The following is an 18,876-nucleotide window of genomic DNA, read 5'->3' as shown; positions in this document are numbered from 1 at the left end:
GCCTGAGTGTTAGTGCTGTGTATTCTCTGAACTCTAGAGCATTTGCTATGCATTGTCTGTATTGTACTGGTTAGTGTAAGCGATGCACCTTATCTGAACTCAGTATTGTTCATGTTATGCTTTCTCTGAATACAAGTGTTAGTGCTGTCTGTTCCCTGAAAGCAGCAATGTCAGTGTTTTGTGTTCTCTGAAGTCCAGAGTGGCAGCACTCTGTCTTATTTGAACTTACCCTGTCAGATAATGATTAGGTCAAATTACACATTGCAGAGAAGTTAAATTTCTCTTTTACAAACTAACACATTCCAGGCAAAGTGTTGGATGTATATTTCCTCCCACTTCCTGCATACTGAGACTATAGCAAATGGTTTATTTGTATTAACACAGCCACGCAAAAGGGCTTAACAAATCACTTCATTGTCGATTGCTCAGTGCTTTCCTTGTAAGCATTGCCAGCTCACCACCCACATGAAACCCTGTAGAGGGCCTTCAGTCAACTGACTCATACTTTCCCCTTTGTATAAAGAAGTCTTTCCCAATTTTGGTTTTAAAATTTTCACTACATTTTGGTTCTAATGGTTTGACCTATTTTGAATGTTTTTCTGGCTTAGTTTGTCTGCACTATTTGATACTCTCTACTCCTCAATGAGACTCTTCCTCTGGACCCTCCTCCCCTTGGATGGTAGAACTTCCTTATCTCCAATCATTCCTCCTGGCTTTTTCCACTATTAACATGGGGGTCATTCCCAAGGGGGAGGGGGTGGGGTGGTATCCTGCTCTCATGTCATAATGTCAGAGGAAACCTGGAGGAATGGCAAGATTGACTATTTTTAGCTGTTGATGTTGTTTCAGTGAGAGTTCCAGTAGAGAACCCCACTCCCACAGAGATTCCAGCCAAGTGGAGCAAATTCTTGTTGATTAATTGTGTTTATTTTTGTATTGAGTAGAAGCGAACACGGTTGTTTCAGATTATGAGCATAGCTGAGCCCAATCCAATTTAAGGAGACTGGTGAATGAGATTCCACTGTCGAACCCAGTGTTGTTCATCTTGCCACAGGTGTGGCTACTGAAATACTATTTTAGCCATATGCACTAATTTTAGTTAAAAATGCCACACACACAATACAGGTAAACGTAATTCACACATGAATCTTCACCTAACTTCTACCACCATTGAGTAAACAAGGAAGGAAATCAGCCACAACGATCAAAAGACACTAGCACACTCCAATTTTTGTTTTACAAACATGCCAGAAGGGTTAAAATACACGTGTCATGCGAGCAAGCATCGAGATCACATGACCAACAATCTTGTCTAATGTGCATTCTGTATTGCCTACTCAGAAATGCAGTTATTGTCCGTCTGGATTCCTAATTAGTCATATGACAAGGTATCGGACAACAGTTGTCTATTGAGTAAGGTGAGGACTAATGGGTCTTTCTCACCCTGTTTTTCTCTATACTTATGATCCTACACCAGCTGGTGTCTACATCAGGCACTTTATATGGGGATGAGGGGTCATTGGATAATACTCAGAAGCAGCAAACCTCCTGGGCTAAAACAAAACAGAATTACCTGGGAAAACTCAGCAGGTCTGGCAGCATCGGTGGAGAAGAAAAGAGTTGACGTTTCGAGTCCTCAGGACCCTTCAGCAGAACATGTCATGAGGACTCGAAACGTCAACTCTTTTCTTCTCCGCCGATGCTGCCAGACCTGCTGAGTTTTTCCAGGTAATTCTGTTTTTGTTTTGGATTTCCAGCATCCGCATTTTTTTGTTTTTAACCTCCTGGGCTTCTGTTCCTAAATCCAGGATCACAATCCCAATTGCTCCTCCAGCAGAGGGCAGCTAACTCAGCATAGGTCAAGTGTCAAGCTTGGGGCATTTTGATGTATGTGACTCTTACCTCTTTTAGATTGTATCATTGATAGGTGGGGGCAGGAGTTCCACTGCCAGGCAGTCCTCCACAAATGGCACACTGCAAAAGGTTCAGAGAACAGCAACTTTGGGTTATAAGGAGAGACTCACAGAACTGAGCTTATTTTCACGAAGAAAGGTTGAGAGAGGACCTGATGTAAGTTTCTAAAATAGTCATGTAACTTGGGCCAGAAATTTCCCTCTGTCGGAGGGGGTTATGCTGGGGTGGGGGCGGTGGATAACACGAACCCGATCGGCGCCCCGATCGGGTCCGTGCTGCCATTTTGCATGGGTGGGCCAATTAAGGCCCGCCCAGAGTGACGTGTGCCTGGAAGCACTGTGCGCTCCCTGTGCAGGCGGGTGGTGGGGTGGGGGATTCTGAGTTGGGGCCTGTGCGCACGAAAGAGCACTGAAATCTCCCCGAAGCACAGAGGTGCCTCAGGGAGATTTGTTTAAGTTATGGAAATTTGAATAAAGGTGGGAAAAAAATTTAAGGACATATCCCCTCATGTGAAACTGTCACATGAGCTGGGACATGTCTATTATTTATTTCAAAAATTATTTTAAATAATAAACCCTTCATGAAACCTCATCCCGCCTGTGGATGAGGTTTCATGAGAAATGCGAAGGCCGCCTGGGCTCTTTGCCTGCCTGCCAACCTTAAGGTTGGAAGGGCAGCTTAGTGAATTACTTTAATTACTTTTTAACTGGCCTTAATAGGCCTTTAACAGTTCAGCGGGTGTGTCCGATGTCACGGCGCATCGTTTTACGCGCCTGCTCGTCAACCGGAGAATTCTGCCCGTGCGAACAGAAAAAAAGTTTATAAAAAGAAACACATCTCAATAAAAGCTTGAGTTGAAAAACACTTTGGTTTCTTAGAGGGCTGGACTTTTTTTGATTCATTCATGGGATGTGGGCTTCGCTAGCTGGGCCAGCATTTATTGCCCACCCCTAATTGCCCTTGTGAAAGTGGTATTGAGCTGCCTTCTTGAACAGCTGCAGTCCATGTGGTTGGGTACACCCACAGTGCTGTTAGGAAGGGAGTTCCAGGATTTTGACCCATTGACAGTGAAGGAACAGTTATATATTGCCATGTCAGGATAGTGAGTGACTTGGAGGGAAACTTCCACATGGTGGTGTTTCCATCCCACTGCTGCCCTAGACCTTCTAAATGGTAGTGGTCATGGGTTTGGAAGGTGCTGTCGAAGGAGCTTTGGTGAAATCCTGCAGTGCATCTTGTAGATGGTACACACTGCTGCTACAGTGCCTCGGTGGTGGAGGGAGTGAATGTTTGTGGATGTGATGCTAATCAAGTGGGCTGCTTTTTCCTGAATGGTGTCAAGCTTCTTGAGTGTTGTGGGAACTGCACTTATCCGGGCAAGTGCGGGATATTCCATCACACTCCTGACTTGTGCCTTGTAGATGGTGGACAGGCTTTGGGGAGTCAGGAGGTGCATTACTTGTTGCAGGATTGCTAGCCTCTGACCTGCTCTTGTAGCCACAGTATTTATATGGCTAGTCCAGCTCAGTTTCTGGTCAATGGTAACCCCCCAGGATGTTGATAGTGGGGGATTCAGTAATGGTAATGCCACTGGACATCCAGGGGAGATGAGTTGGATTTTCTCTTGCTGGAGATGGTCATTGCCTGACACTTGTGTGGCATGAATGTTACTTGTCACTTGTCAGCTCAAGCCTGGATATTGTCCAGGTTTTGCTGCATTTGGACATGGATTGCTTCAGTATCTGAGGAATGGTGCTGAACATTGTGCAATCATCAGCGAACATCCCCACTTTTGACCTTATGATGGAAGGAAGGTCATTGATGAAGCAGCTGAAGATGGCTGGGCTGAGGACACTATCATGTGGGGCTCCTGCAGTGATGTCCCAGGTTGGATTTGTCCTGCCTTTTGTGCACAGGACATACCTGGGCAATTTTCCACATAGCCGGTAGAAGCCAGTGTTGTAGCTGTACTGGAACAACTTGGCTAGGGGCATGGCATGTTCTGCAGCACAAGTCTTCAGTACTATTGCCAGAATATTGTCAGGCCTCATTGCCTTTGCACTATCCGGTGCCTTCAGCTGTCTCTTGATAACATGTGGAGTGAATCGAATTGGCTGAAGGCTGGCACCTGTGATGCTGGGGACCTCCGGAGGAGGCCTAGATTGATCATCCACTCGGCACTTCTGGCTGAAGATTGTAGCAAATGCTTCAACCTTATCTTTTGCACTGATCTGCTGGGCTCTCCCATCGTTGAGGATGGGGATATTTGTGGAGCCTCCTCCTCCAGTAAGTTGTTTAATTGTCCACCACCATTCACAACTGGGTGTGGCAGGACTGCAGAGCTTAGATCTGATCTGTTGGTTTTGGGACTGCTTAGGTCTATCACTTATAAAAACAAAAAAACTGCGGATGCTGGAAATCCAAAACAAAAACAGAATTACCTGGAAAAACTCAGCAGGTCTGGCAGCATCGGCGGAGAAGAAAAGAGTTGACGTTTCGAGTCCTCATGACCCTTCGACAGAACAGCTCTATCTAGCTCTATCTAGCTATCTATCTCTATCACTTGCTGCTTATACTGTTTGGCACGCAAGTAGTCCTGTGTTGTAGCTTCACCAGGTTGACACCTCATTTTTAGATATGCCTGGTGCTGCTCCTAGCATTCCCTCCTGCACTCTTCATTGAACCAGGGTTGATCCCCTGGCTTGATGGTAATATTCGATTGGGGGATATGCCAGCCATAAGGTTACAGATTCTATTTGAGTACAAATCTTCTGCTGCTGATGGCCCACAGCGTCTCATGGATTCCCAGCCTTGAGTTGCTAGATCTGTTTGAAATCTATCTCATTTAGCACAATGGTAGTGTCACACAACACAATGGAGGGTATCCTCAATGTGAAGGCAGGACTTCGTCTCCACAATGACCATGCAGTGGTCACTCCTACCGAAACTGTCATGGACAGATGCGTCTGCGGCAGGCAGGTTGGTGAGGAAGAAGTCAAGTATGTTTTTCCCTCTTGTTGGTTCCCTCACCACCTGCCACAGATCCAGTCTAGCAGCTATATCATTTAGGACTCGGCCAACTCAGTAGTGGTGCTACCGACCCACTCTTGGTGATGGACATTGAACAGCCCACCCAGAATACATTCTGTGCCCTTGCCACCCTCAATGCTTCCTCCAAGTGGTGCTCGACATGAAGGAGCACTGCTTCATTAGCTGAGGGAGGGTGGTACATGATAATCAGCAGGAGTTTTCCTTGCTCATGTTTGACCTGATGCCATGAGAATTCCTGGGGTCCAGAGTCGATGTTGAGGACTCCCAGGGCAACTCCCTCCTGACTGTATACCACAGTGCCACCACCTCTGCTGGGTCTGTCCTGCCGGTGGGACAGGACATACCCAGGGATGGTGATGGTGGTGTCTGGGACATTACCTGTAAGGTATGATTCCGTGGGGATGACTATGTTAGTTTGTTGATGTTGCTTGACTAGTCTGTGAGATAGATCTCCCAATTTTCGCACTAGCTCCCAGCTGTTAGGAAGGAGGACTTTACAGGGTCGACAGGGCTGAGATTGCTGTTGTTGTTTCCGGTGTCTAGGTCAATCCCGGGTGGTCCATCCGGTTTCATTCCTTTTTTGTGACTTTGTAGCGGTTTGATATAACTGAGTTTGCTAGGCCATTTCAGAGGGCATTTAAGAGTCAACTATATTGCTGTGGGTCTGGAATCATGTGTAGGCCTGACCAGGTAAGGACAACAGATTACCTTCCCTAAAGGGCATTAGTGAACCAGATGGGTTTTTACAACAATCGACAATGGTTCCATGGTCATCATTAGACTTTTTTAATTCCAGATTTTTTTATTGAATTCAAATTCCACATTCTGCCATGGCGGGATTTGAACCCAGGTGCCCTGGGTCTCTGGATTACTATGCCATCGCCTCTGAACATGGCCTCTGGCTGTGCAGCCTCACCCTCCCGAATGTTCTGACGCTGCTCGGTGATATCCATGACCCTTGCACCAGGGTGGCAACGTACCATCCTGGAATCACATCTGCGACCACAGAAACGTCTGTGTGTTCCCCTGACTACAGAATGCCCTACCACTATTGCTCTCCTGTTTCTTTTCCTCCCTCCCTGCACAGCTGAGCCACCCATGGTGCTCTGTCATGACTCTTGCTGCTCTCTTCACAGGAACCCTCTCCCCCATTGGTGCTCAGAACGGAGTACCTGTTAGAAAGTGGGATGTCCTCAGGGGTCTGCTGCACTACCTGACTTGTCTTTCTTGTCTGTCTGACAGCCACCCAGTCCCTCCCTGCCTGCTCTTTCTTAAGATGTCGTCTGACTACCTTCTGAAACGTTCTACCCACATAGCTCTCACCTTCATGAATGCACCTCAGTGACACCAGCTGCTCCTTGAGTTCCAAGATGTGGTGCTTGAGTTTTTCCATTTAGTGGCACTTTCTGCTCAAGTAGTTGTCCAGGACATGGGTAGCTTCTTGGAGTCCCCACATGGTACAGGTATGCACTCAATGGCTATGAGCAGCCCTGCCATGTCTTGAATTATTTATTTACTGCACCAAAATTGGAATTGAAGGAAACATAATAAAATGTTAATTAACTCTCGCTCTGTCCTTGCGCAGTTATTTTTTTTAAAATCCCCAACTCTCGCTGGAACTCTCGCTCTGTCTTCGCGCTGGTTTATTTCACATTCCCGACAGCAAATTCTAATTCGCTGCCCATAGCCATTTTTTCTTTTTTTATTTATTGCTTTAAATGTGTTGCCGTTTTAAGGCAGTAACCTTTTTTCACTCAGGCTGCAGTTGCTCGGATACAGTTGACCTCCCTCTTTTTGTTTGAATTCTTGTTGCTGGGCAGATCTTTGAAAAAAATTTGCAGGTGTTGAATTTTGCAACAAATGTATCAATGTAGGTACAGAGTGTTTTTGTACTGTCCAGCACTGTAGTGGACTTGGAAGTTGGTTATGCCTCTGTTTTAGTTTGGTAGAAAACCTGCTCTCCTTATTTTAAAATGAAATGTTTGAAGCTATTTCCTGAGTATTGCTGAAAAAAGAGACACGTCAAAACTTTTCATCTTGCACTCATCAGGACACTATGCAAGATTACCAGTAAAAGGAGTAAACAACAACTTATACTGTATGCGAAGTGAGTGCTGATTGGTTGGTAAGTGCACTCTGATTGGTAGAGGCTTTGCCTCGGAGAATGCACCAGTGATTGTGACTGACAGTTAATTGCCAAGCATTATTTGAAATTTAAACCAGGCGCATTGTCCTGAGGAATGAGCCAGCGAATGGCTGTCAGTTAATTTTGTTTACCTGAAACAGATGTAATGAGTGTACATGTTCTTTCTGTCCGCAAAGAACAGGGCCCTTAGTATTAATATATGTAGCTTCCAGTAAATGTGCCACACTACGAGTCCAACTGACACTCAAATTGTCAGCGTAATTCTTAGCACAGAGGACTATTTAGCAAATGTTGTCCAATCGCGGAATCATATCTAATGTTGGACACTGTGTTTTGGGTTTTGCAAGCACGGGCTGTTTCGGTATGGTCTGTACCTTGCCCGTTGCAAACAGCAGCTGGGACATACTGTTTGATACGATCCGCCAGTCTTTGGGACGTACAGCCTACACACCTAGCATCACACTGGCATTGAAATTCATATACCACATTACTCATTTGTGTGAGAGGCAGAATGTCTTTTTGGTTTTCATGGCAGCATCCTGTTAGTGGCAAATACCAGTTTAGGGTGCTTATAAAACTCAGATTTCAGCACTTCCAAAATGCTTAGAAGTGTTGTACTCACGGCCTGTGTTGCATTTCACTGTTGTTTGTTTTCTTCTGGTCCTTAAGTTTCCTTTTTTAAAAACGTTTAAAACTGCAGCAATTTCTTCAGGGGGATTGCAATGGAATTCCACTCAATCTGGTGGATTCTACAATCTCCAAGTCTGTAATGAAGCTTCTTCAACTTATTCTTTAAGTTTTCTTCTTAGGTGCGTGTCACACAAGAGTTGAATTCCAGAAGTGTGGTGAGAGTGATTGCTCTTGATATCAAAGCAGCAATCAATGGTTTTAATTGTTTTACTACTAACATTAACTCTACCAAGTTGTTCAATGTAGTCAGCCATTTAACGATCTGAGGAGTGTGGTACATTCATGGGGTATGGTACACCTACAGCGCTGTCAAGTGCTGAATTTTGTCCCAGGGATGAAGAAGGACTAGTATTATATACTTATTTATCTAATCATAACCAGAAAACCACTTCCAATGGCCTATCTTCCTGCTCATGCACTGTTACCTCTGGTTGATGCCTCTGGACTGCTGGGCCCATTGAAAGCTTGTGTGCAGGAAAGCAAGTAGCCAAGGAGACAAATGGAAGGTGGAAGTTTAGAGAGATGTTTTAGAGTTTTACTTGGATTACTCCTTTGGCTGAATAGGGAGAACCTATCCTCAGGATACCTCAAATATCTCCATTGGTTCAAAACTCTGGTTCATGCCCCCACCCCGTTCACTTCTCATTATGGCATCCTTCGCTGTAAAATGAACTGAAAACACAAAGAGAACCTTTGGCCAAAAATATGATCAATCTTCAAACCAACAGAGAATGATTTTGTACCTCCCAGGGAAATACTCATGATTAGTCAGGTGTAATGGTCTGTCTTTAGCTGTGTTTTTGTGACTGACTCAGAGAGGTTAAAGTGCCATCTCTAAAGCAAGTGAGAATAATGGGCATTACAATCAGAACATTGGCTATTAGGACTGGACCAATATGACATCACATATGAACGCCTTTCATTGGTACTTAGTACATTTCTCAAAGCTTTGGCTCTGGTCACTCGATGCTTTTTTTCCCCTTGAGATCCAAGATAGCAGTTCAGAAATTCAACTTGCAGAATTGCTTAGTGGCCAGAACCTAAAGCTGCATCTTGACAAATGAAATAGCAGAACGAAATGGGGTGTGTTGGCATGATCATTTAAAATAGTAAATGTTGGACAGAGAAACAGAATTACAAAACTATGACAGCAGGAAGTGAGATTTGCAGTAAGGAAATGACTGGCCTATGATTGCTTCCTTACTATTACTAAGATAGATTCTGTCTTCCTGGCTGGTCCACAAAATTAGTAAATTTACAGAGAAATTAGAAAGGAGAGCTGAACCAAAACTTTGCCTCAATTTCCAGATTGGTGGATCTGCGCATTGGTGGCATGAAAAATTAGATCATTTGTAACACAAAATCACTAAAGGCAAAAAGGCATCCACCTCATATTTTATTGAATAAACTTAAAATGAAAACATAAATTATAAACTCCTTTAGTCAGGATACAAGCTTAGCTCTAGTAGGGTAAGCTCAGGTTAATTTCTCTTCATATTTCCACTGCCAGTCCACATTCGTCATATTGTCACTTTCCATGATTTCATTGCATTCACACAGGAATGGGGGAGGAGAGAGAGGAGTGATTGGGTAAAGACAAGAAGCTCCGCATTGCCACTGCTCATGGCATTATGCCTCTTCTTCTGGGATACAGTGCCACAGGGGCCAGGCACCTCTTTGTACTGTATCTGTTTCCCTCTTGAGCCCCGATAGCCAAGGCCAGCAGCCTATTCGACTCTGGAGGGCATCATGGCTGAGTCTGACCCTTTTCTTAACTGATGTACACACAGGTTCACTTTCTGGCAGAAACTACTAATCTGCAGTCAGGAGCAGGGCCTCTTCTCAACATTCAACTCCCCAACTCGAATGCTGAAGCCAACCTCAGCGTCCTCAGTCAATGTGACAGAGCTAGGTTAAAACCTACAATTTATAAGGCTGAACTTTCAGTGTCTTAACCAACAGTTATTGGGAAAATTTTTCCATTCCATGAGACATTTCCTCAAATGGTCCAAGCCTTAAAATTCATGCCTAAAACCTCTCTGAGCAGTTAGACACAAACAGCACAACTTATATCTGCTCAGCAGCAGTCAATCTAGTTATAGTGCACCCACACTAAACCAGGCCCACCCTGCACACACAACAAAAACAGTTTAAGTTTTTAAAACCTGTATTCTCTCCATTTAAAAAATCTCTCCTTCTCTTGATACCTCCTCAGAATCCATTCTGACTGACAAGAATGAGTGGTGATCCCGGGATTTTTTATTTTTATATTTGTTCTTGGGTTGTGAGCATCACTGGCAAGGTGACTATTTACTGCCTATCCTTAATTGCCCTTGAAACTGAGTGGCTTACTCAGCCATTTCAGAGGGCAGTTAAGAGTCAACCATATTGTTTGGGTCTGGAGTCATGGGTAGACCAGAGCAGCTAAGGACAACAGATTTCCTTCCGTGAAGGGCTTTAGTTTTATGATCGTTATTACTAAGAGTAGCTTTTTATTCCAGACTTATTAAAACATTGAATTTAAATCTGCCCCAGTTTCCATGGTGCGATTAAACATGTTTCCAGAACATTAGCCTTGGCTTCCTGATTACTAATCCCATAACATCGCCACTATGCCACCACCTCAGGATTCTTCTGCTGCTTTCAGTCAGAATTGTGTGCAGATGGGGAGAGTGAGTAGGTAAAGGGTTGGGGGGGGAGGACATCAGCATCTTTTACCATGCAGTAAGCACCTGGACCTTTGCTCAGTAACTCTGTCCCTTGCCCCAGCATCAGGCTTAGATGGGAATACTCTGCCGGGGGAAATCCTACAAATTCCAAAATGAAATGTATTTAAAACTGAATTCTAAGATATGCTAACCTCTCCACCTACCCACACTCATATCTGTGTATTATAAACTCCCGAATGATTCGTGAGAATACAATGTAGACATCTAAAAAGTTGCTACAACCACCAACCCACATTGTGTAAATGCAGTGAGTGAACCATCCAGATACTTCAAGAAAAGAACAAAACAAAACACTAAGCTCTCTGTACTCTCATCCATGTTGGTGCCTCCCAGCTAAACTTGGATCAAAGCGATAAAGGGACATCCCTCTGCAGGTTGGCACTTCCCAGCTGTGGCCCCTAATCGTTCCGTTCAAATTCAGTAAAGGTCTCTCAGTCACACTCATTGTCAGGAAGAGGCTGCACATACCCCAATATCCTGCTCCACTCGCAGTAACCCCACTCGTAACTCGTATTCTCCACAGTTCATACTTTGTCCCTGGCCGGGCCAGGTAATATTGGTTTTTAGACCTTCTCACCGTTCATACATGTGCGCGTGCGCGTGTATTTTATTTCCCCCCCTTTCTCTCTCTCTCACGTCACGGGGTGGTGAGGGATCCCAGTCAGCCTGGGGAGCGGTTGGCGAGCTCCTCTTGCATCTTCTGCCTGCAGCGGGCATACTTCCCAAACATCTGTCTGACGTGTTCCTCTTCCTCACGCTGAAGGATTCGCAGGAAGTTCTGCAGCTCAGGTACAGTGAATGCATCCCACTGGAACAAAGGCAGGAATAGAGAAAAATTAACAGAAATGCTCAGGGACTTAGCTGTGCAAGACTCAATCCAGCAATCCTATTTAATTATTTAATTCTTCTGAGTTCAAGTTAGATCAGATCAGAGGCAATTACAGTACTGATAAACTTTAACATCCCAGGTTCTTGTGCCTGGTGGTAAACATGTAACTGCCCATGTTCTCAGGGGAACAGATCATGAGTAGGAACACAGCATTCAGATAGAATAAGTCCCCTGCTGCCAGAGTGTAGCGTGTTGTAGCGTGTTCTTAGAGAAAGAAATACTCCATTTCTATAGAGTCTTAATCTGACTTTAGGACGCCTAAAGTACTTCATAACAATGAAATATTTTTGAAGTGGAGTAATTGTTGTAAAGTAGGCAAAATGGCAGCCAGTTTATACATAACAAACTCTTACAAACAGTAATGAAATAATCACTAGCCAGTCTGTTCTGGTAATGTTGGTTGAGGGATAAATAACAGCCAGGACACCAGGGGGAACTCCCTTGTTCTTCCTTGGATTAGTACCACAGGATATTTTACTTCTATCCAAGAGACCAGGCAGGGCCTTGATTTAAAGTCTCATGCAAAAGTTGGCATCTTCAACAGTCTAGTACTCCCTCAGTATTACACTGGATTGTCAGCCTAGATTAAGTACTCAAATCTACAGAATGTGGTTTGAACCCCTGACCCTCTGACTCACAGACAAGAGTGTTATCACTGAGCCAAGGCTGACATGTCTTTTGATTGCCCAAGTCCCACAACACAGGGAGAATCATCTACACGACACTGTGGAGACTGTGGTAAGAAAACTTCAAAAACTGTAAATTGCATCCTGTGTGACTTAAGATGAGCTCATCAGGCTTAGCTCATTCTAGCTAAAATATGCTACATTAATGAGCATTACTCAGATGGAAGTCAGAATTCTACCAGGAGGAAGAGGCCTGACTCTTATCCATGTCAACCAGAATCAAATTCTGAATTTCAGAGATCAAAGTCATGAGTTTGATTCATTCTCAAGATGGAGGCATCATTGAAATGTATTGCTGATTGCTCGTTGCCTTGGTTTGATACAACTGAGTATTTTGCTAGGCCACTTTAGAGAGCAGTTAAAAGTTAACTATGTTACTGTGGTACTGGAGTCACATTTATACCAGACTGGGTAAGGAATGCAGATTTCCTATTCTCTTATTAAGGGTGACAATGCCATCTGTCAACACGGATTGAAAACTCCTCAAATGTGACTCCACAGTGGCAGCTGATACTCTCCAGGCTATCCCTCAGCACTGTGGGTATTTCTCTCTTGTCCATAGCAGGGAAAACCCTGATACGCTTTCTCATGAATTGCCTACTTCCTGTGACTGAGGAAATCCTCCACAGTATGGCTTTAGACCTTCCAGAGGAAGCTCCAATGTGATCTTTGCTGCCTGACAAATCCAAGAAAAATATCAAGAGAACTCTTCATTGCATTCATTGACCTGACTAAGTAAGTTGTGAGGCTCTGTTGATTGTGCTGCAAAGATTTGGATCTCCAAGAAACTTAATCACAATCCTGCATTTGCTTCACGATATGACTACAACTGTCTTAAGTGGGAAATCTGAAACAGATGCCTTCAAATTCTGGACCAGTGTCAAGCAAAGCTGTGTGATAGCCCCCATGCTATTTACAATCTACCCAACAGTGGCTAATCACCTTGTCAAAGATCAACTGCCCTCTGATGTTAGTATTAAATACCGAGAAGGAAAACTGTAACCTCAGTCACTGTGCCAAAACTAAACTGACCACCATAGACATACATGATCTACCATTTACAAATCAGTGTAGTGCTATTGCCTACTCTGCACCAGATCTGCAAGCCACTCTCGATCTTTTCAATTCTGCATACAAGAAACTCGACCTGTTCTTGAATGTTGTCAAAAAAACTCATGTCAACCCACAGCTGGTCAGCCAAATATTCCTCCTGGATATGTTGAAGAGGCGGCTCTGGAACATATTGAGCACTTCCCATACCTTGGTGGCCACCTGTCTCAAAAGGCCACCATTGACGAGGAAATCCAGCACCAGATCAGCTGCACCAGCTCGGCCTTCTACAAACTACAGCAGCAAGTTTTTGACAATAAAGACCTCTGTAAGTCAACAAAAAAGTACTAGTGTACAGAGCAGCTGTTGTCACCACACTCCTGTACTGCAGTGAGGGCTGGACTGTGTGTCAGTGACACATAAGAACACTAGAGAAATTCTATCAGCAATGCTTCCACCACATCATCTAGGTTCAACGGAAGGACCATTGAACAAATGCTAGTGTCCTTCTTGAAGGCAGCTCCACAAGTTTTCAGGCAAAACTCCTGCAACATCAACTTTGGTGGACTGGACACTGTGTCCAGATGACTGAAAAGCATCTCTCCCACCAGGTCCCGTTTTCTCAACTCTGAAATGGCCAACATTCCAGCGGAGTACAAAGAAAATACTTCAAATCCACTCTGAAGCTGTCCGTGAAGTGGGGTGGCATTGACATGAATGACAGTTTGGAGCTTGCTACCAATTGTTCAGAATGGTTACAACATGTCCATCAAGCTGCATCATGCTTTGAATCACAACGTCTTACTGATGAGGCAGAGCGGCAGCACAGAAGGAAAGAAAAGGAAGCAAATCCTGCACTCCAGATCCCACTACCCCATGGAACATCCTGCCGCACCTGCCCAGAGATCTACAGGTCAAGAATCAGTCTGGTCAGTCACATGAAGAGCCAAGACAAAAACTTGCGACCCTGAGTGGTTGCCATCCTTGAATCAAGGGCAGGCTGCCAATGACGAATGAACCAGTTGGGTTTTTAATGAATCCAATGATCATTTTTACCATTACCAGCTTTTTACTTCTAGATTATAAAAATCTGAATTCAAATTCCTTAGACTGACTTGGGTGGGATTTGAACTCACCCCCTTGGGATTAGGAGGCTAGGCCAACTGGATTAGTTGGTCAGTAACATAGCCACTGCATAATTGAATGACCACCCAGTGTGAACAGGACAGGTATGAGGCAGACAGCTATATTACACCGTGTCTAACTTTACTCAGAGGGAGCTTTGCTCTCCATCTGGCACGTTACACTCAAATCAACAGGCAGCCGCTCAATAATATTCCTACTTACATTCACTTCTCCTGTCTCATTCTCTTTGAGCACAAGGCTCAACATCTTCTCATCCGGCCCAGCCAGCAGTCGCAGATATAAGGGGTGCTCATCATCGGAAAGCTTCCGAGTGTAAACTGCGAAGGAAAGAAAAAGCTTGAATTTCATTATGCTTAACCCAGTTTTATATTTCTAGGATCAGACACTGGGGGACAAGCCTGGAATGCACCCAGAAGCCCTCGATGAACCCTCTCTTCAATGGTGAGCAGCACTAATGTCTGAACCCATATCGTCTGATTAAGGAGTCAATGCTCTGAAGCAGTTCCTGGTTACTATGTTTTAATAAGATTAAGTATGAAGACCTCCCCATGACAGATTTTTCAGAACATTATCACAGCAAATGTTCTGCCAAATCAGAGACGGTCATATCTTAACCTCATCATTCTCCCAGTACCCCCATCAACAATCATCGCAGAGACCAGCCTCTTTGGAGATTCCACACACTCGTATTTTTCTCTGCTCATTAGCGACCATTAGTAAATTCTCAATATCATCGAGTTGGGAGACGCAGGTTCAATTTCCACAGCTCAGTGTTCCAGAATTGGGAATGTAGCTTCAATCCCCAAAGCTTGGGAGAAGCAAATTTCATCTCCATAGCCGAGTGTCACAGTATTGGGAGACACAGGTGTGATCCCCACTCATCTCGATGTCACCGACTTGGGACATGCAGGTATTATTCTTCAGAGTTCAGTATCCTGGAATTGGGAGGTTTGATTCCCCACTCAGCTCAGTGTCACTGAGTTGGGAAACATAGGCTGAAGCACTAAGCTGAAGTTGTGATGTCTCTCAGCAATAATGAGTTAAATTGAACAGGGGAGTCAGGCTTAGGTTGTAGCTCAGGGCTGTTTATAAGGGGCACTGGCAAATGTCAGTCTATGAAGGCCAGACTGACTTAAAAAGGTTAAAAGAAAATTGCCAGAGCATTGTTTGCATAAAGTAACCATAAATAAACTTACTCGTCTAGCACATTTTTAATGCAACTTCATGAAAAAAAGTCCTACAAATTCTTCCTGTAATACAGTGAACTGAATGATTTGGCAGAGATAGATGTCAACCCGCTGAGAAAGTACAAGGCGCAAACTTCCTGAGTCTGACTGTGCTTCTTTTAACAAACGCCATTTACAAGGGAGGGGACAGGAAGCACAACCCAGCCAAGTCCCAAGAGAGGCAACAGATGGACCAAAAATTCACATCCTCACATCAGGGAGTTGGCAACAAGTTGGTAAAGTGGATTTGTTTATCTCAGGATTTCCTCACAATGGAAGTGACTGTGAGAGTCTCATCAGATTGGCAAACTGGATGTGGTCTATCAACTTCTGCATTATAGAATGTAAGCATTTTAGGAACAGGAAAAGGCCATTAGGCCTCCAAACAGGCCTGTCCCTTCTCTAATTGCCTCCAGCTATCCTTCCCAGTTAACTTACTATGCAAGTTTTAATTTAAAAAATTGCTCGCCTAGTTCATGTCACATTGGGCGGAATTTTATGCTGGTGGGATTTTACAGTCCCGCCAAAGTCAATGGACTTTTGAATAGCTCGTCACATTTTATGGCTCTGACCTATAGCGATGGGGCCGTAAAATTCCGCCGATAGTCTCTTACATTAGAGTCCCCAAAATCTCAACAGTCCTCAGTTCCCTCATGCAGATCCCTTGGCCATGGGAACATGAGTCAGGGGATCGGTTGCCAAGGTCAGAACACCTGAATTTCTGGCCAATGGGTGGAAAACTCGGTGCGATTCATGCATATTAACCTCTGCATACAGTTCTCTGATTGGCTCACCCAGCTAGTGGAAATCTACACCAGGAACTGGCTGACTGCAATTTTGGGCCTCTAACTCTTTTTTTGTTTCTAACTTGTCCGTGCTCATTGAACATTTACATTTTTTCATGGTAGATAATTTGCCTGCATTTCAAGTCCTGGCCATTCAAACCTCATTCCATTTGATTGGCTGGGTCTGAGGGTTAGCTGTGGCTCAATGGGCAGCACTCCTTCCTTTGAGTCCAAAGACTGCAGGCAGAATTTTATGAGTCGGCAAGCAGGGGCAGGGCCTGCTAACCAATGTGTAAAATGACATGTGGTGACGTCAGGGGTAGCTCCCGAAGTCACCGCGCCCAATTTAAATTTTCAGGAAGCAAAATCAGCTGCGCACCCACCGACCTGTCAATGGCCAATTGAGGCCATTGACAGGGTCAATTAAGTAATTAAAGGACCTGCCCGTCCAACCTTAAGGTTGGCAGACAGGCCAGGAGCCCCGGCTGGAAGTAGAAAAAACATGAAACCTCATCCAAGGGTGGGATGAGGTTTCATGTAGGCTTTAAAAAATTTTAATAAAGATTTTGTAAAAATTATGGACATGTCCCAACTCATGTGACTTTGTAAGGTGATATGTTAGGGAAATTTTATTTTTCTATTTTTACCTTTTTTGCATGTACAGCTGATCTCCCTGAGGCTGCACTTAGCCTCAGGGAGATGAATGCGCTCTTTTGTGCGCAAGCGTGAAAGAGCACAATCTCGATTTTGGGATTCCTCCCCGCCTGCACAGCGCATAGGCCTTAATTGGCCCGCCCACGTAAAACGGTGCCGGGCCTCCGATCGGGGGCGCTGATCGGAAGCGCGCCCGCCCATCAACCTCCCCCCCAATGGGGGGAAAATTCAGCCCTGTGGGTTTAAGTCCCACTCCTGAAACCTGAGCATATGGTCTCCGCAGGCACTCTAATTCAGTACTGAGGGAGTACTGCTTTGTTGGAGGTGGTGTCTTTTGGATGAGACATCAAACTGTGGCCCCATGTGCCTTCTCAGGTGAATGTAAATGATCCCATTGCACTATTTGAAAAAGAGCAGGGGAGTTTTCCCCAATGTCTTGGCTAATACTTATTCCTCAATCATCATCTAAAACTGATTTTCTGTTCATTATCATGTTGCTGTTTGTGGCAGCTTGTTGTGTGCAAATTGGCTGCTACATTTCCTACGCTCCAACTGTGAATACATTTCAGAAGTACCTTATTAGCTGTAAAGTACTCTGTGATGTCCTGAACCATGGAAGGCATGTAAGCTATATAAATGCAAGTTCTTTCTTTCTGACCTAAGAGCAGCTGTATTTTTCCATTGGATGTACCTTGATTGTCTTTCTCGATCCGTTCAAACAGGGCAAACTTGCGGGGATTGTCCACCACCATGAACTTGTTGAGCAGCGCTTTGATCACCTCGCTGGCCTTCGTGTGGCTGCTGATGTGCAAATGCTTCACAGTGTCCTTCGGGAGGTAGAAGGACGTGCGGCGTTTTATCGGTTGCGGGCGTGTCAGTCCAGTTGCTTTCTTGGTGTCATAAATCGATTGAGGCTTCATGTTAGCAGAGACGGAGATAGGCCTCACCAATTTCAGCTGAACCTTAATAAACCCGGTGTATGTTCCGTCATTGTTCTGTGGAGATGGATCAAGTGAGAGTTGGCATTGGCAGTCATTTTAAACTATACTTACACCAGCAAATTGATCGCAGAGTCAGAAGAGGCACAAGAATAAATTGTAAACAAAGTGAAAGCAAGGAGTGTGGAATATGGATTTTAAATTAATGTAAAGATAATGGTGATAAGCAGAGACCTCACTCCAGAAGTGAAAACTGAAGTAAATGGGCAAGCCCTGCAAAAAAGTGAAAAGGTTCACATGGGGCAGTTTACCACAGACAATGAGAAATGTGATTGTGAGATCCAAAGGAGAATTGAAATAACCAAGACCAGCTTTGTCAGAATGAGGGACATGTTTACATCAAAGAAACTGAACCTGAATCTTAGGAAAAGAATGCTGAGGTGTTGCATGCTGTCATTTGTTTTAAACACCTCGGAGACACTGACAATAAACAGAGTCTATTGATAAGCTGAATGCATTTGAGATGTGGATATAAAGGAGGATGTTCTGTAAATGCTACACAGACAGCAAGTCTAATGAGAAAGTACTGGGAATGGTTAGAGAAGAGGCAGATACGGCATAACATGAAAGAAAGAGAGGATGATGCAATATTTTGGTGACATCATTAGAATAGCTGGTAGACAGAGAGTTATTGGAAGGAAAGATTGATGGAACACGTAGGAGAGGAGAGTAGAGGAGAAAATGGATGATGGATATAATGGACTGGATGCAGCTCACTTATACTGGATGTATAAGGGCAGCACAGGACAGACAGAGGTGGAGATCCATGGCAGTCAACCTTCTGGGAAGAAGGTGACACCAATGAACAAACAAACACCAGCAAAGGTAGGTCCGATCTGCCCCAAGGGCTTCAATCGGCTGCTCAATAAGGGCCCTGCACATAGCAGCTTTTCGTAGGTGACTCTTGTGCTG

The 18,876-nt window shown here is 44.4% G+C and overlaps 1 protein-coding gene across 3 annotated transcripts in view; it reads right to left on the bottom strand.

The window, feature by feature from the left end:
• Positions 1 to 9,184: 9,184 nt before the first annotated feature.
• rassf1 (Ras association domain family member 1) overlaps positions 9,185 to 18,876 on the bottom strand; it is a 93,978-nt gene continuing 84,286 nt past the window's right edge. For all 3 annotated transcript variants that reach the window (XM_041191497.1, XM_041191498.1, XM_041191499.1), the window contains 3 exons: positions 17,658 to 17,961; positions 14,503 to 14,618; positions 9,185 to 11,338 (listed from right to left, as the gene is read on the bottom strand). In XM_041191497.1, the coding sequence (XP_041047431.1) occupies positions 11,192 to 11,338; positions 14,503 to 14,618; positions 17,658 to 17,961 (567 nt within the window). In that variant the 3' untranslated portion in view covers positions 9,185 to 11,191. The remainder of the gene's footprint in view (positions 11,339 to 14,502; positions 14,619 to 17,657; positions 17,962 to 18,876) is intronic.

The sequence above is a fragment of the Carcharodon carcharias genome, chromosome 7 (genome assembly GCF_017639515.1).
Source record: "Carcharodon carcharias isolate sCarCar2 chromosome 7, sCarCar2.pri, whole genome shotgun sequence".
In the NCBI taxonomy this organism is placed as follows: Eukaryota; Metazoa; Chordata; class Chondrichthyes; order Lamniformes; family Lamnidae; genus Carcharodon; species Carcharodon carcharias.
The sequence above is the reverse complement of the archived record's forward strand: the minus strand, read 5'-3'. Positions and strand labels throughout refer to the sequence as shown.